The 25,761-nt window shown below is 36.6% G+C and overlaps 2 protein-coding genes across 2 annotated transcripts; both read left to right on the top strand.

Moving 5' to 3' along the window:
* Window positions 1-9,491: 9,491 nt before the first annotated feature.
* Window positions 9,492-10,157, top strand: LOC148914998 (uncharacterized). The gene has a single exon (XM_089043371.1). The coding sequence runs from the start codon at window positions 9,492-9,494 to the stop codon at window positions 10,155-10,157; it is 666 nt and encodes a 221-aa protein (XP_088899497.1).
* A 5,955-nt stretch (window positions 10,158-16,112) lies between these two features.
* Window positions 16,113-16,688, top strand: LOC148914997 (uncharacterized). The gene has a single exon (XM_089043370.1). The coding sequence runs from the start codon at window positions 16,113-16,115 to the stop codon at window positions 16,686-16,688; it is 576 nt and encodes a 191-aa protein (XP_088899496.1).
* The last annotated feature ends 9,073 nt before the right edge of the window (window positions 16,689-25,761 follow it).

Raw genomic sequence — 25,761 nt, 5'->3', positions numbered from 1 at the left:
CGGAAGGACAAGAAGCCACACGTCATCTACTACGCATCCCGAACCTTGAATGATGCTCAATTGAATTACTCCACCACTGAAAAAGAACTTCTTGCTGTTGTGTTTGCTTTAGATAAGTTTCGTTCTTATTTACTTTGTACTAAAGTTATAATTTACTCTGACCATGCAGCTTTGAAGTACTTACTCACAAAGAAAGAAGCCAAACCAAGGCTTATTCGCTGGATGCTTCTTCTTCAGGAGTTTGACGTGGAAATTAGGGACAAAAGAGGATGTGAAAATGTAGTGGCTGACCACTTGAGCCGTTTGGTACATGAAGAAGACCTTCTACCTATTCCAGAGGCATTCCCAGATGAACAATTGCTGACCATTGAGGTAAGTGAGCCATGGTATGCTGATATTGTGAATTATATTGTGTCTAAACAAGTTCCAAGCACCATAACTAGGCACCAACGCGATAAACTTAAAAAAATTGCACGGTTTTATGTGTGGGATGACCCTTATTTGTGGAAATATTGCCCTGATCAAATTATTCGTAGATGTGTGCATGATTCTGAGTTTAATTCAATCTTAACCTTCTGTCACACTTATGCATGTGGGGGTCACTTTGGTACACAACGCACAGCACTTAAGGTTTTAGAATGTGGATTTTATTGGCCTACTATCTTTAAGGATGCTAGAATTTTTTGTATGACTTGTGATCGTTGTCAAAGAACGGGCAATATAGGTGCAAAAGATCAAATGCCACAAACCCCTATCTTTTCTGTTGAGATTTTTGATGTTTGGGGTATTGATTTCATGGGCCCTTTTCCTTCTTCACATGGTTTTAATTATATCCTACTTGCTGTGGATTATGTTTCAAAATGGGTGGAAGCAAAAGCCACCCGTACCAATGATTCCAAAGTGGTTGCAGATTTTATTAAAACTAACATATTTGCAAGATTTGGAATGCCACGAGTACTTATAAGTGATGGGGGCTCTCACTTTTGTAATCGGACCATAGAGGCACTACTTAAGAAGTATAATGTCACGCATAAGGTTTCAACACCTTATCATCCCCAAACAAGTGGACAAGCCGAAGTTTCCAACCGGGAAATCAAGCAGATCTTGGAAAAGACAGTTGGACCAACTCGAAAGGATTGGAGCTTGCGTTTGAATGATGCATTGTGGGCATATCGTACTGCCTACAAAACACCAATTGGAATGTCTCCTTTTCGGCTCATTTATGGGAAACCATGCCATCTTCCAGTTGAGTTGGAGCATCGTGCACATTGGGCAGTCAAGACTTTCAACATGAACATTGATGCCGCTGGACTTCATAGGAAATTGCAATTGAATGAGCTTGAGGAAATTCGGACTGAAGCTTATGAGAACGCTCATATTTACAAGGAGAAAACAAAGGCTGCCCATGACAAGATGATTCGTAGTAAAACGTTTTCTGTGGGGCAGAAAGTGTTACTTTTCAACTCTCGCCTTCGTTTGTTTCCGGGTAAGTTGCGTTCTAAATGGATTGGTCCTTTTGTTGTTACTAATGTTTTTCCCTATGGTGCAGTCCAAATTCAAAGTTTTAAGACAGGACATGAATTCAAAGTGAATGGACACCGTTTGAAGCCATACTATGAGTCTTTTGAGGAGCATGTAGTGGAGGATGTACCCCTCCATGCCATTGGCCCTAGTGAAGCTTAAAGGGAGGTACCGTCCGGCTGGAAGACGTTAAAGCAAGCGCTTCTTGGGAGGCAACCCATGTGTTCAAATAGAAAGACAACGGAATCTCCGGGCTCTACAACCAGATTTGCTCTCTTTTACTCTTCTCTTTATTATTTTTACTTTGCTATGATTGTCTTGTTTGCTAGTTGTCTCTCATTGCTTTCTTGTTTAAAGTTTTCTTTTGAAACATTGAGGACAATGTTTAGTTTAAATGTGGGGGGGTAAACAGAGTGCTTTTCGTGATTTATTTTCAAAATTCACCACCTATCACTATTAATGTTGTTATTCACTGTTTTAAAAAGTGTTTTCGTGCTTTATTTAAAATTTAAAAAAAAAAACCAAAAGAGTCAAGAGTCGTTTTTGTTGTTTGTTTGTGTCTTAGGGTACCTTCCAACACAATGATGAGGATTTGGTTTTTAATTGCATGACTTTTAAAGAAAGTTACAAACATGGGTGGAAGTCTGATATGCTCTTTGGTTAATACTTAGTTATAGTTGTCAATTACGAATTCACATGTAATCACACACCAAAAAAAAAAAAAGGATCATCTGTTTTTGTAACATGCTGGAAGGAAGGAACTCAAACTAACGCTACAACCCTGAGAGACTTGAGCCTGTTCTTTGTTTGGAGAGTTATTAATCTTGATATTCTTGTTTTCTAAAGTCGTTGCATGATCTCATTATTTCTTTGCTTGGTTGCTACTTAGAATGCTTTTTCATCTCTTTAGTTCCAAATACTAGAACTCATGCCCGTTCCATTCAAAGCATCAAATTGATTGCGTAACAAATAACAAGATGAAGTTGTTTAGTTACCATCAGAGCCAAAAAGCCTTATCCCTTGCATATGCATTGTAGGTTTAACCCTTTTGAAGCCTTATTTAGCTTATTTTCTTTGTTAGCTTGCATTATCCCTACCAAGCCTAGTATAAGAATATCCATACCCTTGTTCTTAAAGAATAGTCAAGCATGACTTGTTGGGAATTCCTTTTGATTTACGATTTGCAGAAAAAAAAAAAACAAAAAACAAGTGTGGGGGAAGGATTTGTTCCTTTGGATTAGTGTTGTTCAAAAAAAAAAAAACCAAAAAAAAAAAAAAAAGAGAGAAAAAGAAGAAGAAGGGATATGTGAATCTGACCCTAAAGTTGTATAAATCTCCCATTTGTGCTAAAAATTGGGTGCTGCAATCACAAGTTGAATTCCAAGTGTTGATTTCATTGCTCTGTTTACTATTACTTTAAGAACCTTTGTTTATCCTCAACCTTTCTTTGTTAGCCAATACCTTAGCCCCAATACAACCCTTAGACTTCTATCTTGATTGTTATGTGTTTCAATATGTGGAGTTTGAAATTGGTATGAGTTTATGGAATCCCTGGTTCTCGCTTCTAAGTAGTAGCATTCTGTTCATGAGATCATATACACGTTCGTATTAATAATTCCAGAAAGTGCTTTCTTTGTTATAACATATGTGAGTGCTAGTCTACACATTTACATCAATCTTCTCACATATACTTAGTATAGGGAGTGTAGTCAGAAAATCTGTGTGAAAATAGAGAGTATATCGGGTGAGGAATTGAGTGAATTCTCTAAGGCATGTTACCACTTTCAAATGTTGTTTTAATTGATTAAATGTGAGCTAGTGAGTGTTTACTGTGATTAAGTATGAGCTCGAGGGTAAAGATAGCTCAAATCTGTGTGAGTAGTGATTTTTAACATGTCATGTTTCATTGGAAATCCCTGAGGCAATTGTTGGAAGGTTTAGGTTTATTTTTATTTTTTTAATTTTAAATAAAGCACGAAAACACTTTTTAAAACAGTGAATAACAATATTAGTAGTGATAGGTGGTGAATTTTGAAAATAAATCACGAAAAGCACTCTGTTTAACGGTAGTTACTAACGACGTGGTTATTCATTTCAAACGACGCAATAAATAAACCACCGACGTCTTATGCTATAATTACAGAAAATAGAGCAGTGATTCCATATTCAGACCTTTAACGACGTTTTTTAAAACATTTCGATGTAGTAATACAATTCACACGACGTAAAAATTAACTACCGACTTCTTATGCTATAATTACAGAAAACAGAGCAGTGATTCCAGATTTAGACATTTCACGACGTTTTAAAAAAAAAAATCGACGTAGTAATATAATTCACACGACGCCAAAATAACATATGACGTAATAAGAATTATGAACAGTTTAATAAAACAGAATAGACCTTTAACGACCTTTTTAAAACATTGCGACGTAGTAATGACATTCACACGATGCAAAAATATAACATAAGACGTAATAAGAATTATACACAGTTTAAAAAAAAATTAAAACAGAGTGTGTAGGCTTACAAGTAATTTTTCTTTCTCTGCCACCTTTGGATCCGGGATGTTACCATGTTTGTCCTGTCTAGCTTTCTTCCATAAGGTAGATCGATCAATTTCTACCCCAGGCATGGTTTCCTCCAATTGATCCTCCAGACTAGCATATCCTTGGATGATTGTACTCAAGTTTCTCCCTAATCTGTGAATGTTGAGAATGCACAGACTCAAATTCTTTGGATAACCTTGAAGCTACAAAGGCATCCCATTCTGCTTTCTCTATGAATTTATATATTTCAGGGGGTTGGCTTAATTTCTACCTCTCCTTGATGTATGGAAGGATATAATGCCTCGTCAGTGTAGACTTGAAATCCTTGGCAGCAGAAGATAACACCGAGTTCTTGCCTCCTTGACCTACCACAAAAGCCATGTCAATGGCTTCCCAAATCTGCTCCTTTATATCCTTGGGGATTTCAGCCCATTTCTTGTCCACAAGTGAGACTCTGGAGCGTGCCAACACACCAATGTAGGACTGCATCTCAGTATGTGCAGGGCCACATCCTTTCCCCCTTTTATTGTACTCAACAACTGGCTTGATTTTCTGAATTTTTCTCTTCACAACACGAGGCAGTCTACTCATACCTCGACCTGACTTTGAATCCTCGGACATTGTTGTCGTGCTGGTTGGTTCTGTCTCAGTAGATGAAACAAACTTCATCTTCTTCAAGGGCTTGTCTTGAGGAGTTACCATTCCAAGCTCCTTACCTTCATTTTTTTTGGAGCCAGAGTCCTTACTTTGGTCTTGAGAAACCATGGTTGCAGAAAAAACAAACATGCAAGTGAAAATATTTCAGTAAAAAATTAAGAACACAAACGACGGTTATTTATAAAACACGACGTATGATAAGATTTTACACGACGCAATAATATAACATCAGACGTAATAAATGTTTAAAACGAGAGTACTTAAACAACGACGAAACAATATTAAAGAAGACGTAATAAGAACTTATTACGGCGATATTTACACGACGTCGTGATTTTTAAATTCACATGACGTGAATATTAATATAACGTCGTGGTATGGACATTCACACGACGTAAATAATAAGATACCATCGTCTGTATAAGAATCCAAAAACCTTTTTCTTTCTCTGTGAATGTTTGATTGCAGGTTTAATTTCTTTGAAACATGGTTTTTGTTTTTCCTAATTTGATAAAATACAAAGAAAAAGAAAGAAATGTTTGGCATCTTATATAGATGACGGTATCTTAGTATAACGTCGTGGTATTAACATTCACATGACGTCAATAATAAGATACCGTCGTCTATATAAGATACCAAACCCTACTTTCTTTGTCTTCGTATTTTATCAAATTAGGAAAAACGAAAACCATGGTTCAGAGAAATCAAACCTGCAATTAAACAAGCAAATAAAAAATCGACAGTCATTTTAAAAACAACTTAGATCAATTTTAAGACGACGCTAGGACGACTGACAAACTGTCGTGGTCTACATATTTAACCACGTAAATAAGAAGCTACCATCGTCTTATTTAGTTGAAGTAGTTGTGTTCAAAGTTGGAAACTTTCCCTCTTTGTCTGTGTATTTTATCAAACTTGGAAAGAATAAAAATGTTTTTGGCCAGAAAAAAGGTAAAAAGATTTTCAAAACAAAAACCGTATGAGCATGCAAAATAGCAACAAAAATAGTGAGAAATGAAAGCTTACCTTTTGAGTGCAATGAAAGCTTTCTCTCGGAGTTTGGTGTTTAAGTTCAGAGACGACGACGAAGACAAGAGGAAAATGATGAGATACTGACGATTGCTCGACAAGGAAAAAGACGAAAAGTTTTCTCTGGGAGATTGAAATTTTTTCTCGGGTTTGGAAACAATGCATGTGTAAGTCAGGTAGACGAAAAGTTGTATATATATATACAAACCGTTTCATAATAATAAGACGGCGGTTTACATAGAACGACGACGTATAAATAAACAAATTACGACGATAATTTGAACTTAGGACGTGGTAAATAAATACGACAGTAGTGTTGTAGGTACCATCGTAGTAAACTCCTAAATAAAAGTCGATAAATCAATATCTCACGTCATGGTAGGAGTATTTAACACGACGTTTTTTTCTAATTTACCGACGTTGATTTTTATAATATACGTCGTTTTTTTGTAATATACCGACGTAGAATTTATAAATAAGTGGCGGTTTGTATGTAAGGACCGCCGTGGGTTTTAAAAACTTATTGTATAAATTTGTCGCTTTCTTTCAGTTTCAGTTTTCATTTAGGTTTCCAAGTTCTTCCTCTCTCACAGACACACTCTCTCACATCTCAAAGACAATAATTTGGATGTCTTTCTCAAAGAGAAATGGAGCTTACTCTCCAAAAAATCTATGTCCACAAGAGGAAGCTTGTCAAGCCTGATAGGAGACTTAGTGCTTCTGAGTACTCCTTGCTTTCCATCAAAAGAGATGCAAGCCTGGCCTCCACTCTGTCGAAGGAAAGTTAAGCCGCAGGGAAACTCGAAGATCGGATGTGCTCCTCTGCTCGATTTTCTTGGCTAAGAAGATCTGTCAGATTTGTGATAGCCTGTTCCTTTATCCATAGAGCTTCTGAAGAAAAAGATGGGTTTTCAAGAATGCGATAAAGAATAGAAATGGCTTCAGATGGCCTCTAAAGCCTGAGCAATCAAATCAGATGGCTTCAGCTGTCAATGCTTTGAACTATCCAAGTCCTGCAGAAAGAAAACGGTTAAAGAAATTGAAACAACGACGGTTTTCTGTTCTTCCGTCGTCTTTTTTTAAACTAAGACGACGCAATATTTTTTTCGCGACGTGGATTCGTTTTTAAAATGTCATTATGTGTAATATAACCGACGTGGATTTTATTTTTATAATTATAAATAGAAATTTTTTTCCCTTGTTCTTTCAATGTATTTTTCAAAAACAGTGCGTTATAAATAGAGTTTTTTTTCAAGAGGAAATTAATGTTCTAGAATTTGTAAAGTTTCTTTTTTGGGTGACTGAGTAAAATCAAATACGAATATAAAAACAACGACTGTTTTTTGTTATATCGTCGTCTTTTTTGTCGTCTTAAGTGAGACTAAGACAACGTAATGTATTTGTTCCCCGACGTGGATTATTTTTGTTAAACGTCGTTAGGTGTAATATAACCGACGTGGATTTGATTTTTTAATTATAAATAGAGTTTTTTTTCACGGGTTCTTTCAGTTTTAGTATTCGATTAGGGTTTCAACTTCTTCTTGCCCCTTTCTCTGTCTCATGTCATCTCTTAGGAGGCAATTGTTTGAATGTTGGTGTGTGTGTGTATGTTTGTGTATCTGATTCACAAACATACACACATCACCAATTTTCAAAAAATTGTCTCTCTGATTGCAAATCTGTGACTGCAGTCGTGAAGTTTTAGGAGGCAATTGTTTGGATGTTGATGTGTGTGTGCGTTTGTGTAGATACACAAACGCACACATATCATCAACTTCCAAACAATTGTCTCTCTGATTGCAGATCTGAGGCTGCCGTCGTCAAATTTCAGAGGCAATTTTTTGGATGTTAATGTGTGTGTGCGTTTGTGTATCTCAAAGACACAAATACACATACATCATTAACCTCTAAAATATTGTCTTTCTGGTAAGATTATGATGAGGAACAGAGTTTCATCTTGTAAGATTTCCTAACCCTTGTGATCTCAAAAAATCTGATTATTTCGGCGGTTTTCTATATAAACTGTCGTGGTTATTTCAATTCTTGTCATTAAGTAGATCTACCAAAATAGGTTAGAAACAATGACACACCAAAATGAACAGTCTACAGGAACAAAACATAAAGAAATAAACTGAAAACTAAAAGAAACCCATCAAAAGAGCACACCACCGCCTCTCATGTTCTGTCAAAGAATGCCTCCTATGTAAATGTAGTCCTTTGTAGAGCGCGAGAATTGTTTAGCATGCAATGGGTCATAACCAAAAGAAAACAAGACAACCACATGAACAAAACATAAAATAAAGAACTACCACCAAACGCCACCACCACCAAACAAGACAAAACAAAACACCACTACAAGCCCAACAAATAAACGCTCATACTATAATGAGTGGAAAGTTATAAGGGGTAAGTTATAAACCATCAGATCAATCCAAGGGCTAGGGAGAATTGAGATAAATTTGTGCAATCGGGTAGGTGAGGAACCCAAACTCGAATTTAATATCCAGCATTGAAGTTCATTCCAAAAAAAAAAAAAAAAGGCAAGTCGAAGTTTGAACAAAAAACCCATCGATGTAAAACCCATAGCTCTGAGAAACTTCTAAGCTTTGAGAAACGGTTGAAGGCAACGGTTAACGACGATTGAAGGCAACGGTTGAACGCAACTCCATTCTCTAACCCATGAAAAAGTATTTATTTTGAGTGGAAGGGGCAAATGCGTGGATTCCGAAAGCGTGAAGGGGCGAAGCAGTGGAAAGGGAAGGAGAGAAGCCGTATTCATTGGAAGTGATAGGTTCCATTTGTGGAGCAAAGCCGCACAAAGAGTCCGCACAGACACCTTGCGATTGTTCAATAACCAGCATTTGGTGAGTAATTTATGAAATTTGGGTTTAAGGTTAGAGTAAGGATTTTCCCCAATTTGTACCATCAATGTTGTTGAATTTGGCATCTCTTCTTTGTGCTTCACTTACATGTTAATTTTTGCTTGGGAATATGTTAAAAAATGAATTAAAATCAAGTCAAGAACATGTCAATAATGATGTGAATAAGATAATGGTGTTGAATTGGAGGACGCCCTCAAAACCTTCCACATTTGAAGCAGTGCACAGTGCAGATTATCTCTCTGGCACTAGAGAATATATATTTTTTGAAATAAATATTATTTCCTTTGTTACTAAATTTGCCTGTGAAAAATGAGAACAGATAATAATAAACTCATGAATAAAAGTGCAAAGCATTTGAAATAAAGGTTGATCTATGACAATTGTGGCTGACTGAAGAAAAAGTTAGAAAGAAAGAAGGATGTGGCAATGACTTAGCAAGCAGATAGCAGAGCAGATGCTTTGCTTTGCTTCCTTCCACCATCTTTCTTATTTATTTATTTATTTATTTTGTGTTGTGTATGAGATGACAATAATTGTCATGTGTGTGAAGTGCAAAACTTGCCTAGATTGCACTCACACTCACTCATGCATCAACCATTGATTGGAGTTTGGATCCATAAATAAAACACATGCTATTGCTTGTAATTCACAGAATCATTGCATTAACAGGTATTTGCAAAAAATTTGTCATATTGATTTGATGATGTTAAAGTCTGTGATTAGTAATCCCTATGCGCATGTACTTTGTAAAATTTGTAATGTGCCTGGTTGACTAGTTGTGTAAATACCAATATGTTTGTGCAAATACGTGGTAGTATATGTGTTCATGTTATTTCATCTTGTATTTCAGGAAATGGGATCCAACGTGGAGCTGGTATGGCCAGAGTCAGAGGCATATGCGTCACGGGTGAACAACTGCTCACATGCAAATTCATCCCTAGCTGCAATTCCAGCAAAGTTGACTGCCGACCAATTAGAACAATTCAAGACATCATGCTTTGGCCATCTTCTGAATATAGATAAGATTCAATTTAGCGGGCAGATTGTGAATGGGGTTGTGTTGCGTCGAGTAGCGGGGCAGGGTGTGAAAGACTTGGATGAACTGAGTTTCTTAATAGGGTGCAACGTTGCTCAGCTCACTCGTCAGGATTTCTGTTTGATCACAAGGCTTCGTTTTGGGGAAGTGCCTGAAGTTTCAAGTGGAGAAAGTGATGAAATTAGACTTCATAAAAGATATTTTATAGACGAAGGAATTACATGTAATGCTTTAGAAGAAGCATTTTTGAGGTGCACAGAGGAAGATGACATCTACAAGCTAGCTCTTGTTTACTTTGCTGAGTTAGTGGTTTTGGGAAGAGACAAGTATTTGAACATCAATGTAAATTACCTGACCCTTGTAGAGGACTTGGATGCGTTCAACAGGTATCCGTGGGGTTTGGTGTCCTTTGACAAAACTCAAGACAGTCTATTTTCTGCACCGACAAAGTATATGAAAAGCTTTGAAAATGAAGAGGGATGAGGGAAGGGGAAAAGTAAGGTAACGGAAACAAGCCGAAGAAATGAGAAGGGCAAGAAGGATAAGCATGATGAAGTGCAAAGAGGTGGCTGGAGTTTTAAAGGTTTCACGTATGCTTTCGAGGTACATGGTAATAATGTTCATATCAGTTATGCTTTGTGGACTTTAAAATTTAAATAATGACTTTTGTCCTGTGAATTGTGTAGATTTGGGTATATGAATTAATTCCTAGAATGGCGGACCTAAATTACTGCAAGGTTGTTGATCCGACAGCTGTCCCGTGTATTTTGTGATGGAGAACTACTACGTCTATTCCCAAGATGAGAAAGTTGAACAATTATTTTTTCCAGAGCAAAGAGGTTTGGTTTGCAACCCTTGGAACTATTTATAAAATTCAATGAAATTATTAAGTAGAATGTTTGAATATGACTCTTCTCTGTATTTTGAAACAGTCAATTCAGTTGCGGGCGCTACGTCCGAGTGAAGAGGAAATGAGACAACCATATTGGAGTTGGCCACAGGATCACCCTGCTGTTGTCTCGGCAAAGTCAATTCCTTCTTCATGTGCTGACTTTGATGAGTTGAACAAGGTGTTAAGCTTGTTGAGGTCTGAGTTGTTTCAAGTAAAGCGGGAAAAGGACGTCCTTGAGTTAAAGGTTATATGGATGGAAAAAAATTTGAACCACTGCTTAAGTCCTCATTTTGAGCAGGAAGTAAGGAGGGACCTAGCTGTATTGAAAGAGAGGACGAATCATTGTGCTATCTCACATCTATTTAAGGGATCTAAGGAAGTGGATGACATTGAATGGGATGAAGGGCCAAGTAACAGAAATGAGGGAGAGGAAAAGGAAGAGGAAGGGATTGAAGGGGGTAAAGTGCAAAGAAAACCAAGTGAGGTAGAGGAAGCGCAAAGGAAAAGAAGTGATGGAGAACAAGTGAAAATAAAAAGCAGCAAGGGAGAGGAAGCGCAAAGAAAGAGCATTGAGGGAGAGGAAGTGAAAAGAAAAAGTAGTGAGGGAGAGGAACTGCAAATAAAGAGCAGTGAGAGAGAGGATCCGCATAAAGAAAAAGAAGGGAGGGCAAGGAAGTGAAAAGACAAAGAAGTGAGGAAAAGGAAGTGCAAAGAAACTAATGTGAGGAAGAGGATGATGAAGTTATGTTGCTTGGCGATGACATTGGCGAGAGCACGGAAGGGACAAAGGTTGAGTTTACTCTCAGGGACATTGATTTGGATCAACCTACAGCTGTGCTATCTCAGTTGAACGTTTGGTTGAATGATGAAGGTAAAGCTGTGGAACAACGGGTCCAATTACGGAAGAGGAAGAGGATTATTCCTATGTGGAAGATCATTGAAGCTAATGAATTGGTGAAAAAAACTATGCCAGAGACAATCCAACTTCGGATGTTAGACCCAATAAAGGCGATTCCGCATGAGGATATGGTGAAATTGTTGAAAATTTGTTAGGAATGGCGCCATAACCCAAAGTAAGTCCCCTGTTTTTTGAGATAGAAGGCATGAGTGTATATATTTTTTAATTGTTGTGTTCTAAAACTTTTTTATATTCACAGTTTAGTGATGCAATTTGGCAATGTGGAAGCTGAGATTGAATTCTTCGCTTCCCTTGTCAAAGATGACGGTTGGCTGAAATGAGATGTAAGTTTAATTGATTATGCATTTGTTTTAATGTACATAGATTATGAGATTGACAAGAAAACATGTGTAGCACATTGATTTGGGGTTGTATCTCATCCGGAAGCGACAACAAGAGTTGGAGGTTGTAGAAATATCGGACTAAACAACGACCGATATATTTTTTATGGTATGTCATAAGCCTTGACCAAGTGCAATTAATAATTACAAATATTCATACTTGCTTTGTGGAGCTGTTTAACCATTGATTGTTTTCTATTTCACAGAATCACATTCATACTTGCTTTGCGGATAATAAAAGAAACAAAGAGCAGGTTGTGTGGAAAATTAGAAACAGTTTATTGAACGTTGTAAATGGCAAGATGTATGAGATGGATTGGCAGAACATGTATAAGATGTATGCCCCTTGTATGTTGACGAAGTATAAGCATTGGGTGGCTCTAACGACTGATCTGGTTAAGTGTGAAATCAAAGTGTACGATTCAATGGTTTCACTTATTCCATATGAGATCTTAAAGGAAGAACTCGCCCCGCTTTCAATTACGATTCCAAATCTTCTCAACACCATCGACTTTTATGAAGAAGGTGTTTACGCAAATGATTGCAGCCGAGATTGGTGGTTTCCGTGGCCAATAGAACGTGTGGATGTTCCACAACATACTAATCAGTGAGCACAACTTTTTATTTAATTTTATTACTTTAAATTGTCAATTACATTAGAATGTCATTACTTGAATTGATCGAGTTCTTGTTTTTCTTCGGAGGCGATTGTGGCATGTTCGTGTTGAAGTACATTGAGCTTTTGAGTGCTGAGATTCTGTTAGCTACTTGCACCTCGCAGAACATGCCCTTTTTCCGGTTCAAGTTGGCTGCATAGATATTACGGGGAGATGCTTACATGCCATGATATTGGTTGAACTTGGTTTAGGTACATGATGATTAAATTGGTTTTGGGAATGTAAATACACAATACAGCCCCACGGGTCCTTTTTGAATTCTACCTCTGCTCCTCAATTATTCTTCGTCTTTCTCAATCTTAGTGTATTTTTGTACATAATTTTAGGTTTAAGTTATTAGACAATAACAATTAGAACCAAAATAGTGGCAAATTTTATAGCGGATGCATGCTTTCATTTCGATTAGTGTGATCATATTGGGCTAAATGTATATGGTAGCTGGATGCAGAGCATAGATAGAAAAATGAAGAATCTGAAATGGAGATGCAGAGGTTTAGTGAGGAGAAAAGTAAATGGATCTATAAATCTATTGCACGTGGGCAATCTAAATGGATAGGCAGATGCATTTTTGAAGTTAGGCACATGCCATTCCCATACATAGAATGTGCATCTGGAGTGTAAAGTTTTTTTGGATTTAATGAAACAAACATCTGTGTAATATTGGCCTAACTCCTTCACGACATTTACATAACCTTAACCAAACTGCATTGAATTGGTATTTGAAGACTGCATATGTGAATAGGGACTGATGGCTTTTTAAGTGTATTACATCATTGCAAAGTGATATGTCATGATTTATCCAAGCCACCATTCCAAATATCATATCTTAATCTTTAAGCAGTTCAACATGCCTTGACTTAATCGCAATGGGTTGCATCTAATTCTGTAAGGGGAACAGGCGGCTATGCCCTCGCCTCCAATGTTTTATTCAATCATGCCCTCTTTATAGAAACACATGAAAAAATGTCCCCGGCTGCAATGCTATAAAAACTCCTTATTGGTTCCATACTACCCCTTGGGTTTGAATCCCTCTCTCCTTTATAATCGGTTAATAAATTCATTGATTTTCTTTATTTTATTGGTTTTGGGCAGCTCAGTAGCATAAAAGTAATGTATATTGGTGCGTCTATATTGCATGTCTATTGCGTCTATATTACATATCTATTGCGTCTATATTGCATGTCTGTTGGGTCCATATTGCATGTCCATTGTGTCTATATTGCGTCTATATTGCGTGTGTATTGATTGTTTATTGCTTACGAATGAAATAAACAATAATACACAGGCAATAGACAAGCAATATACATACAACAGACAAGCAATATACACGCAATAGACATGCAATATACGTCAATCCTCAATTACACCATCCATAAGGAAGTCGTATTGAATAGGAAATTCTACTTAACAGTTGTTCTTCCTACTAAAAGAAAGAATAAGGATCGTTTCCCCCTTTAAATCTAACTCCTTAAATCTTACTTGAGTGGTACTTTTGCCCCCAATAAACATCAATATCGGAGTAATAACATGCGATATACATGCAGTAAACAATCAATAGACCTTCAATAAACAATCAATATCGGACCAATAACATGCAAAATACATGCAGTAAACATTCAATAATCCTTCAATAACCATGCAATATCCGAGCAATAACATGCGATATACATGCAGTAAACAATCAATAAACCTTGAATAAGCATTCAATATCCATACAATAACATGACACAATAAACCTTCAATAAACATTCAATATCGGACTAATAACATGCAAAATACATACAGTAAACAATCAATAATCCTTCAATAAACATTCAATATCCAAGCAATAACATGCGATATACATGCAGTAAACAATCAATAAACCTTGAATAAGTATTCAATATCCAATCAATAACATGCGATACACATGCAGTAAACAATCAATAAACCTTCAATATACGCAAATAAACAATATATATACACCGAATAATTATGCAATTTTAAAAAACTGTATAGTCTTATTATTGCATCGTATTGGCCCTGTATTGTGATTTTATCGTCTTCGTATGATTTTATTTTTTTAAAGTCAGTCTTGGAAAGTTTTTGCTGGGTTTCAGACAAATAAATGCTTTTATTTCAAACAATAATTCAAGAACTAAAATTACAAAATGAGTTTGAAAACTCATTGGTGGTGCGTGCAACATGTCTTTTTGGGGAAAACTTTTAGAATCCTTGAAACTGTGCACTTAATTGGTCATTAAAAGAACAAATAATATGAAAATTGATACAAGTAATAAAACTAATACCAAGTCCTTAATGGACTTCATCATATTCAGCACCGTAGCATCATATGTGTCATCTTCTGCTCTTCTTGAGCAGATGTTACATCAACCCATTCGAATCCATTGCAACTGGTGGCTCCCTAATTGCAGGCATCATATATGCAAAATAATTTTGTCAGAGTTAGACCTTGGTTTTTTTCACCCACATACATATTTTGGAAATGAAAACTTACATAGGAGCTTAGGCACTTCCAGCTTCCCTCGATTTTTATCTGGTTTTGAAACTCGAAGCACCATTGCAGCTCCACAATACTGACACCTCTTTGCTTGAGTGGGAGATGAAGACGAAGACATGTTGAATCTTCTCACTTGTACCTCTTCTCACTCAGAGCTTCTCACTAAAACCTCTTCGGACTCATACCTTCTCACTCATAGTTCTCAGTCATACCCCTTCACTCATAACCCTAAACTTCTCACTCAGCTCTCTCTCATCTTTGCCCAAATCGAATTATATCCTTCTTTTCTGTGTGTGGGTGGGTTGGTCACGATTTGGACACCTATACCGTTAGAATTGTGGCACCTTTTACCCCAAACACCAATATAATATTTCACTACCAAATATTAATCTAAAAATTGAGGGGTGCTTTAAATATATTATTTTAATTATATTTCATTAAGGCAACTAGTTGGATAAGAATCCATCATCATTGGTTCCATTTTAATAACATTACTAGGGTTACTTTGGTGTGGGAAAATGAAAAAGTATCTGATGGGACGTGACTATCAGTAATCCATCGTATTTGTATCAATGAATGTGATGGCGGGAAAATCCTAAAAATGGCTATGCAAATAGGTTATTAATTGACTTTTTGACTGTCCGACTCTCTTTGCATTTCAATGACATTTTCCCTTCTCTTCTCTTGAGTTTTAGGGTGTTTGGTTCAGTTTCTTTGAAAATGATCAAATTGGAAAAATTCGAAGTGGAAACACCTTTTCAAAACACTACAAACAGAGGCTAAAACAAAACCAAAACCCCATATATTCTCATTTCTTCCCTCTTCCACTCCTCAAATTGTTCCATTCCAAAAATATTTCAATCAATTCGAAACATTTCACTATACTCGAAGGAAAGAGAAGGAAGCATATCCATTTGGATATGCCCCAAGCCTTCATCCCGGAGTTAGCTTGGTTTAAAGTGATGTTATACGTGGCAATCCAATCATCGGAAGATCTCTTTCATATGGCATCCGTGTGTCCATTATTCCATACGTTGGCAAACACTCCACAAGTGTGGAACACCATTTCAATGGCAAAGTACCCAGACCATCCTAGCTGGTACCATGGCAATCCTGCGGTCCAGCTTTTCTTGCAACAATGCAGGGCTTGCGAGAACCCTGACTCGATATTTAGAGAAGTGTTCGAAGTGTTTTTCATGCAGGGTAACATGGAAGCGTTGTATGGGATGCGCATTGCAGCCACGGTAGGCCATATGGAAGCGGCATATCTAGTTGGACTACTTGGCATGTCCGGATTTGGTCAGTCAAAAGAGGATGCATTAGAATTTTTGTGTTCTTTGAATGAACACAACAACATTGATATGAAAGGAACTAGGGATGCTTTGAGACGAAGATTAAGCCGAGTTTTCTCTGTTGGAAGACATATCGTAGATATGTTTTACTATGGGAAGATTAAGTTCAATCACTGCAGTGCTTGTAACAACAACGAATGGTGTTTTGTTATTCAAGGCTGGCCTACTGAAGCAAAGATAAATCATGCCTTCTGGACTTGTTGCAATCGATGCAAATGGGACCATGAGAGTGTTTTTTGGTTCAAGGTGATGCGTGTGTATGTTGTGTCGGGGAATCCATACCCTTATAATTAGTTGTAGTATGTTTTTTCGGTTTTTGTGCATTGTGGACTTGCTTCTCTTCAGTTTTAGGTTGGTTGGCTACATTGTACAAATGTTGTTTAAATGTTGGCAGTGAAATGATTACTGACATCATAGACACGTACGAATGACATTTTACTGACACAGATATTTTGAACAACTGCAATCTTAATATTTGGTAAATGAAAAAGCATGCATGGAGTGAGTAGGTGTCTTTTCATCGGTGCTTAGGAATGACATTTTTCCACTTATCATATCTCAAACGATTTGGTTACACGTTTCTTAAGCAAAACTTGAACAGTGAATGACTTTGAATAATTTTTTTTTTCTGATGTTGTAGAATGGATGGCTTGTATATTTCCATTTTATTTTTGAAAACATCCCTTAACCCGAAAAAAATAAAAAAAATTAAGAAATTGAAAAAGAGAGAAACTGATTAGCACCAGAAATGGTCTATTCGCACGCAAAATAAAATAAAAATAAAAATTTGGAGTAAATATAATTAACAAATGTGCATGCTAAAAAAGTAATATAATAATAATAATAATAATTTAGGGTAAATAATAATAAAATACTAATGTAGCGTAACCATGAATCGGGGAATTCAACAAGGGAGATGAAGTCTCAATGAGTTCGTGGCAATTTTCTGATCATTTTTCTAATTTTTGTGTATTTAGTTATGAATTTTCTAAGAAAAAGTAATAAAATAATAATTTAGAGTAAAAGGAAAGAATGTGGCCATGTTGACTGACGTACACTTGTGCAAGTGGTGAAAGGTGACGAGCTGAGATCACACCAATTGTCCTCTTGCAATTATTTTGACTTTTTTAGTGCAAAAATCTTTGAAAAAAGGTAATAAATAGTAGGAAAATCCTAAAAATGCCCCGAAAATTACTCCAGCCTCCTTGTGACAATATAAAACTAGGAGAACCTATAAATTATCCGTTTTGTAATGAAAAAATCCAAATTGTTTTACATAACTCACTTTCCTCTTAACCATAAGTATATATGTTTGTTAACTTTAACTTTAATAACCTACTTCAACAAGCATCTCCCGTTAATGTTCGGAATTGTTTTGTAAAATGTGTAACCATGAATCAGGGAATTCAGCAAGGGAGATGGAGTCTCAATGAGTTCGTAGCAATTTTTGGATCAATTTTCTAGTTTTTGTGTATTTAGTTATGAATTTTCTAAGAAAAGGTAATAAAATAATAATTTAGGGTAAAAGGCAAGGATGTGGCCATGTTGAGTGATGTACACTTGTGCAAGTGGTGAAAGGTGATAGGTTGAGATCGCGCCAGGTGTCCTCTTACAATTATTTTGGCTTTTTTAGTGCAAAAATCTTTGAAAAAAGGTAATAAATAGTAGGAAAATCATAACAATACCCCGAAAATTACTCCGGCCTCCTTCTGAAGTTATAAAACTTGGGAAACCTATAAATCATCCGTTTTGCAATGAAAAAATCCAAATTGTTTTACATAATTCACTTTCCTCTTAACCCTAAGTATATATGTTTGTTAACTTTAACTTCAATAACCTACTTCAACAAGCATCTCCCGTTAATGTTCGGAATTGTTTTGTAAAATGCGTAACCATAAATCGAGGAATTCAGCAAGGGAGATGGAGTCTCAATGAGTTCGTAGCAATTTTTGGATCATTTTTCTACTTTTTGTGTATTTAGTTATGAATTTTCTAAGAAAAAGTAATAAAATAATAATTTACGGTAAAAGGCAATGATGTGGCCATGTTGATCTGACGTACACTTGTGCAAGTGGTGAAAGGTGATGGGCTGAGATCGCGTCAAGTGTCCTCTTGCAATTATTTTGGCTTTTTTAGTGCAAAAATCTTTGAAAAAATGTAATAAATAGTAGGAAAATCCTAAAAATGCCCCGAAAATTACTCCGGCCTCCTTGTGACATTATAAAACTAGGGGAACCTATAAATCATCCGTTTCACAATGAAAAAATCCAAATTGTTTTACATAACTCACTTTCCTCTTAACCCAAGTATATATGTTTGTTCACTTAAACTTCAATAACCTACTTCAACAAGTATATTTCCTTAATATTCGTTATATAATTTGTAATAATACAAGAATTAGTTTCCTTTCATATATAAGGATGTAAAATTATCTGTTTTGTAATAATGTACATATATAATAATTGCACACTACTTTGAAGCTATCATTGCAACTGCGCTTAGAGCTTTGAACACGTCACAGGTATTCAATAAGTTGTCCATATGCACCTACTCCTAGAGTTTTGAACATGTCATAGGTATTCAATAAGTTGTCTATATGACGCCGCATTGGGAATCAGTAATATATTTCTACCATGTCCAATCACATAAAATAATGTCATACTTTTTCTGAAAAAACCTCACACCAGTCAAGCAATTTTAAAATATTAGTGAATATTTGTCCTAGTCTATATGAGTGATTATATATTCACTTTGCATTTTTTTCACAACATATGTTAACTTTGAGGGATTCCACAAACATATAATATAAAGACAGAAAGCAATAGTAGGAGATGAACCAGTACAAAAAATAATATATAACTGGTACAAAATAATGCCATAACCTTGTCACAAGCGCACTCACAAATGCTTTTCCATAAACCTTGCCCTAACATATAATAAATAAAGGCAACATTGCATATGATGCAATCATGTCCAAATCTGATACGTGATAAATAAAAAATACACATGGCAGCAACATATGACTGAAGTAGATGGGCACTTTGCATCTCGTGTTATCGTAATTAAAGACATCAAAATATTAAGGTTGAAATCTTCCATAGTAGTAAGCATCAAAATAGGTTTGAAGCAGAGTTTAACGAAAATTCCAATTCCACTGATTTGTCTCTGCTCAAACACGAGAACCAAAATGGTTACTTCCCTTGCTGAGTATATTTGTTAAAGTCAGAAACGGTAATAGATGGCCAATCAAACCTGAGTACGACGAGTTTTGCATAGGACCAAAAGTAGTCGAATCCAGCTTGCATCACACGCTTCTTTGACTCTACTGAATTAGATGAGTTCTTGTGTTTTTGAACAGCTACACTCTGAAGTCGTTTGTGTCTACGCTTCATGCGCTGCAACTTCGCCCTATCCAGATTGGCCTGCCTTTTGTCATCTTTAATTTGGCCTTCAACAAATTCCGAACATGCCCTTGCCTTTTGGATTTCATCACCAAGTTGAAGATGTCTCTCCTTCCAGAAAGCAAGAACTCTTTCAGACTCAAAACTTCCAACAAAGTGGTCATTCTGCCTAGGAATGTGACACTGCTTATCTGGTGACTCACTTGCGTTTCAAAGGCGGTCTTTGTTTGGAGGGGTGTTTATTATGCTCACATTAAACTTGGTTAGTAAATCCATTCTATGGGGGGAGAGAGTTTCTGTAGAGGAGAGAATTTCAGTAGATGGAGACAGATTCGGTGGAGGAGTGAGTTTTTTTGTGGAGGGAGAGTTTCTATGAAGGGGGTGATAGTAATAACAATAAAAGGGTTCCTGCCAAAAAACATTTGGTTAACAATGTATAAATTAATTTTTGGTCTGATACAATATAAGTTTAATCCTAACTAGTTTGGTTAGTTTGGTTGGGTTCACTAACTAGATGTCACTTGCATTGAGTTACTTTCAACCACTAACAGTGGTGTAAGGAGAGTGTGAGGTTGACAGGCTTGAAAAGAAAAACCTGACACCTCTTTTTTAAAAATTAAAATAAAGTACATATGTTGACTACACACAAGCTTTGGTATGTTGGTCTAGAAAGCTATGTCCCTTTTCTCAAACGAAATTGTATATGCAATCCTCATCCTCTAAAACAAATAGGATTATTCAAGCATGTCAACCTCTTCAGGCGCCAACAAAACAGTCGAAGATGAAAAATAGGAGTCGCAGGTTCCATTTCCACATTGTACTCGCCAACCGCTTCCATTTTCAACATCATTTGGGAGTGAGGGGGACTCCGATGATCCATTAGAGGCAATACATGCAGTCAGTAGCAATCTAGATTATAATTCCAAACTAATCAATTCATGGCATGAGAAATGTGTTGAAGACGAGGCCATTTTGGTTGATCTTAACATTAGAGTGAACAAAGCGTTCTCCTAAAAGAACAAGTACTTGAAGCTGAGTCATAAAAGGAAGCTGAAAGCTGAGGAGTTGGATACAGTAATGAATGATGAAATTAAAGGTTGTTTGATGAACCATATGCGATGCGAAGAGCACCACAGTGAACTAGAGTTGGCATTCAACGAAGGATTCGAAAAATTCCGAGCATTTGTGGCAACTACTCATAAAAGTTATAATTGGGACTATGTGTCCCCTGATTCTGTGAGAGAGATACTAGATAATGGTGGTGACATGAGTGAGCATAAGCACGTCAAAGCTGCTCGGAAGAAGCCAACCGATACAACTAAGTGGTTGCAGCTACCGTTGTTCAGTTGGTTAGGGGTGATCGTGGTATTGCACAAATTAGAAGTATATTCCCTTAAATGTCATTATCTAATTTAAAATAACACAAATATCAGTTTCATTTGCTTCATATATAATTATTGGGACTATGTATTGCAAGTCATCATGTGTTCCTTTTGTCTAACATTATATTTTGCAAATATCGAAATATTATTCAATAAGCAGTCAATATCACAGCACGTTGGGAATCAGTAAAGCCTTTTTATCATGTCTGTTCACATTAATGAGCTGGCATACTTTTTCTCAAAAAACTGACACGTGAGTCATAAGTAACATACCATGTGCTATACATTGTTTAGTGAATGGTTTATGGTTTATTTATATATAATAAAATTTCAAATATTGCTGAATATTTATTTCGTCTATATCACTGGGGACATGAGTGACCATAAGCATGTGAGACCTGCTAAGAAGAAACTGACCAATACGACCGAGTGATTGTGGCTACCGTTATTCAATTGCTTGGGGAGATCTCGTGGTATTGCTAAGAGGGAGCACATAAAATGCTTTGCAATCAAATTTTGTTTTGTGTGTAGAATTATGAGTTGTTCAAATGTTAGTGTATCATTTAATATTCTCCAACCGTTCGAAATGTGATTAGCTACAATGTACTTTTTTACATGCTACTTTCTAATCATTTTGTTCCAACAAAGTGCTTCAAGTATCCTTCATTTACGAATGTTTACAAAATCATGCACCTAATAACCAATCAAGCTCAGATCTTAATAACCAGTAAAACACTAGAACATAACATTCGGAAAAAGTGGGTGCTGCTTGTTTGCCCGTTCTTGGTTTACTCCTATGATGGAAGGGCAAAGTTCCCCACTGCCTTGAGAACCATAGACTGGTCAACAAGTCAGCTTTCTTTGGTGTGCGAGCGTGCCACTGCTAGTAATAAAAATTCTAGCAGACTTAGTTTGGAATGGATAACTTGCGCCCCAAGTTACTGATTTCTTAAACAAACGATTGTGAATTTGGGTGAGGAATATCTCCCAAGTAAGTTCTTTTCTTGCCTCAGACTGGTGAGGACTTTAACAATTTATCTCAGTATAAAGAGGTTGTTCTGGCCAGAATGGTTGATGAAATTTAAGCTGTTTTTAGGCGGAACGCCTTTTACAAAACTATAAAAATAGATATCAATGCTAAAAAGATAAAAAGATAGCTGGATCTCCATTTCTGCCTAGATGGGAGGCTCTGGACTGGGAATGTCTTGGACTGGACCGTTGACAACTCTGATTGCCCGATTTTCAACTACAAATCGATACCAAAGGTTGATTCTGGCGAGCTTTAATGTACCTTAAGCTTTGTGAAGCTTCGAGGGCAGAAGCTGCGGCTTCTTGATCTGAAAGCGAAGTGGCTGTTCTTGAGGACGTCGGTGAGCTAGAGACTGCACTGTGAAATTTGTTGAGGTTTTCCATTTTTGGAGAGAACTCAAGCTCTACCTATCTTGGTTTCTGCTGAACCAAATTTGTAACGAGAAAAATCTCGTTCTGAATGACTTATTTCTTAAGTCTGAGCCTTGGGAATTCTGATTTGAAGCTGGTTTTACTTGAAATTCAAGTTACTTGAAATTCAAGTGGGCTTGTTGGTTGATTTTGAGTTGTCCATTTGGCTGATGGTTTCCTTGTGTAGGATTTTGTTTGATTGGATGATGAATTTTTGTTGTGTGTTTTTGTTGTCCTTTACCCTGTTCACTCCTTCTTGTATTTATAGTAAAACTGTTTCTTTTCTGGAGTAGGGTGATTGTGTTTATTTATTGGGCGGCAAAGATATCTCCCCCCTTTTTCTTTTTTAATGGAAGGAAAGAAAATAGGATTTCTTCAGTTTTGGCAGATAGGCTCTCAAATAGGCAATCACTTCCCTGATTTTCTTGAAAAGGAACCTAATCTCTTTCCCAATTTCAACTGCCCCTTGTGATATTTTACCCGTGATGGTTAGTTTGACTCCTTTTCGACACCTTTCCTCGCTTATCCCTCTCTGAGATTGTAACTTGCTTATCTCCTTGGGAGAATTACCTTCTCTGAAAAGACAGAAGAAAAATCTCTGAATATATATATATATGTAAGAGGGATTTGATCTTCAGTTTTTTCATAATCAACTTGATGTCATGAACCCTTCAATCACTTCTTCTATGACAGTTGCCATTGCTGACTTTTCTTTATCCCAGAGATGTCACGTGGGATTGTTCCTATTTCTGGGCTCCCTCTTCCTATTATATTGGGCCTGTGAGGCCCAGATTAGCCTTGTTTGCTCTGATGAGCCTTGGGCTGGTCTCTTACAGTTTTGGGCTTCCATCTTTTATTTGGGCTGGGTGTGTCAATTTTGGCCCAAACAACTGCTGGAAATGATGAGTGCTCGAAATCATTACGTAATGGAAACAACAATTGCTGGAAATGTTGCATTAGCCTGTGATATAATCAATGAATCTCTGTTAAAACATAATTCATCATAAACTACCCATTTCACATGGTAAAAGTCATTGCTTCTTCACATAACTCAAAATTTGATACTTCATCAAATGTCTATGAAAATTTTTGAATAGGGAGAAGACGTAAAATTAACGTGTGTCCAAATTTCATGCAAGAATGAAACTAAGCAAATTTTCATTTCAATTATCAGTGGACATAGTAAGAGCTCATCGGTACACATGAACAAAAAAAATAATAATAAAACTACATCTAGAAAACTTCACCTGATCATTAGTCTTCATAACAACCGGGCTTCATATAATAGAAACATAAATCATTCAGTAGGTCTGTGCAGTTGATTCGTCATTGTTCGAAGGTAATGTCCTGCATAAACATCAAACACAAGCACATAAAAAATTTACCTATTCAAATTTTAGGTGTTATTATAAATAGATTTAACATCTTATGGTGTGTTCAAATTTATTGGGCATTGTCTTCTATCATGACCAATGTGTTCACATTCCCGACAGTGTCTAATCCCTCGCTTCATTGCCTTTTCCTTTGCTCCCGTTACTCATTTCGACCTTCCTTTGCACCTTAATCTCTTAGGGTCTTTCATATATTGTGTTTGAGAGCTAGACCCTCCAACTTCGTTATTACTTGGTCCATCCTTCAACAACTTCAACTTCACCCGCAAACTTTTTGGAGTCTCTGACAGAAGCTCACATCCTTCTTCACACATTAATGCAAGTCGGGACATTGTACTCCTCTTTATTAAAAGACAAGGATCTGTATAGTCTTTAATTTCGTTGCCATTTGCATCTGACACCAATCCAGATTTCATAGTTTTCTTCCACCTCTTCAAAATATATTTATCGGGCATATATTCAATCTGGTCCCTTCTGAACAATGCTAGGATGTGCTTGCAAATAATTCCAACAAATTCAAATATTTTGCAGCTACACGATGCGTGGTCAGAATCTTTGACATATACGACTTCTGCCACTCTTGTTTCCCAATTTTTCCTTTCGCTCACATTAAAGACAACTTTAGAAGCATCGTCTATTTTGAGCTCTAGGAAACATGTTATACTTTGTATTAGTTCTTGCTCAAACTTTTGCAACATTATCCTTGTGTACAAGGTAGCCATTTGTTTGTTCATTGGCATCGGTAGAATACATTGAGCCACTTCAAATGCATCTACATGATCAGCAACTAACTCTTTTTGACGTTGATGAGAAAGTGCCCTCTCAAATCGTATTATGAAATCCATCAACGAATTTCTCCTTGCTATGTGTTGCTTGAAGAAAGCATGAGAACATTCCGCTCTTTGGCTGCTTGACATTCCAGCAGCAAAAAAGTGTTATGCGTAGGCTGGAACCCAAGATTCCCTTAAATCAAACATTGAACTTAGCCATGAATGGTCAGTCAAACCAGCCTTTGTAACCACAATATTCCACTTTGCATCAAACTCATCCTTATTGTTAGTATCCCATATGACTTTCTGAAATTCATGTCAATACTCCTTATAAGCAGAATGTGGTAACTTAACAAAGAACTTTGATGTGATGTGTCATATGCAAAGTCAATGAAATGTAGTCGGGAAGGCTATTGAAATCGCTTTGGTCATTGCCGCATCTTGATCTGTAATGATCGTTTTAGGTTCGCCACCTACGATGGCTTTCTTAAACTCCTCAAACATCCAAATAAACGACTCAGACATTTCCTTGCTCAAAAATGAGCATGCTAAGACAATTGTCTGACTATGGTTATTAATGTGGTATCGAATACAACAACATCTCCATAAAACCCATATGCCCATCTAGAAGTTGCATTTGCCCAAAAACATCGACTAAACCTGTCATCACCATCTCCCTCAATGTTGAAATAAAAAGCCTTATTTTTTTTATGTTCAGCCATAAAATACTCGATCACTAGTTCAACATCGTGGTTCCTCAGCTTCCCGTTCACACTACATTCAAGATTATAAATATCCTTTTGATAAAACCGATTCCATTCCTCCGGATTGCACTTCAAAAATACTTACCTTCTGATGAATGGGAATATTAACCGAAACCAACTATTTTGTGAGTACTTTTGTAGAATCTGAAATACGACGGTGTGATCTCAATAAATGCACTCTTTCTGAGGGTGTCATCTTATTGTGTCCATCTGCAAAAA

This window comes from Prunus mume, linkage group LG8, assembly GCF_029339155.1.
Source record: "Prunus mume cultivar Tortuosa linkage group LG8, ASM2933915v1, whole genome shotgun sequence".
Taxonomy (NCBI): domain Eukaryota; kingdom Viridiplantae; phylum Streptophyta; class Magnoliopsida; order Rosales; family Rosaceae; genus Prunus; species Prunus mume.
Note: the sequence above shows the minus strand (reverse complement) of the source record. Positions and strands in the feature narration are given on the sequence as shown.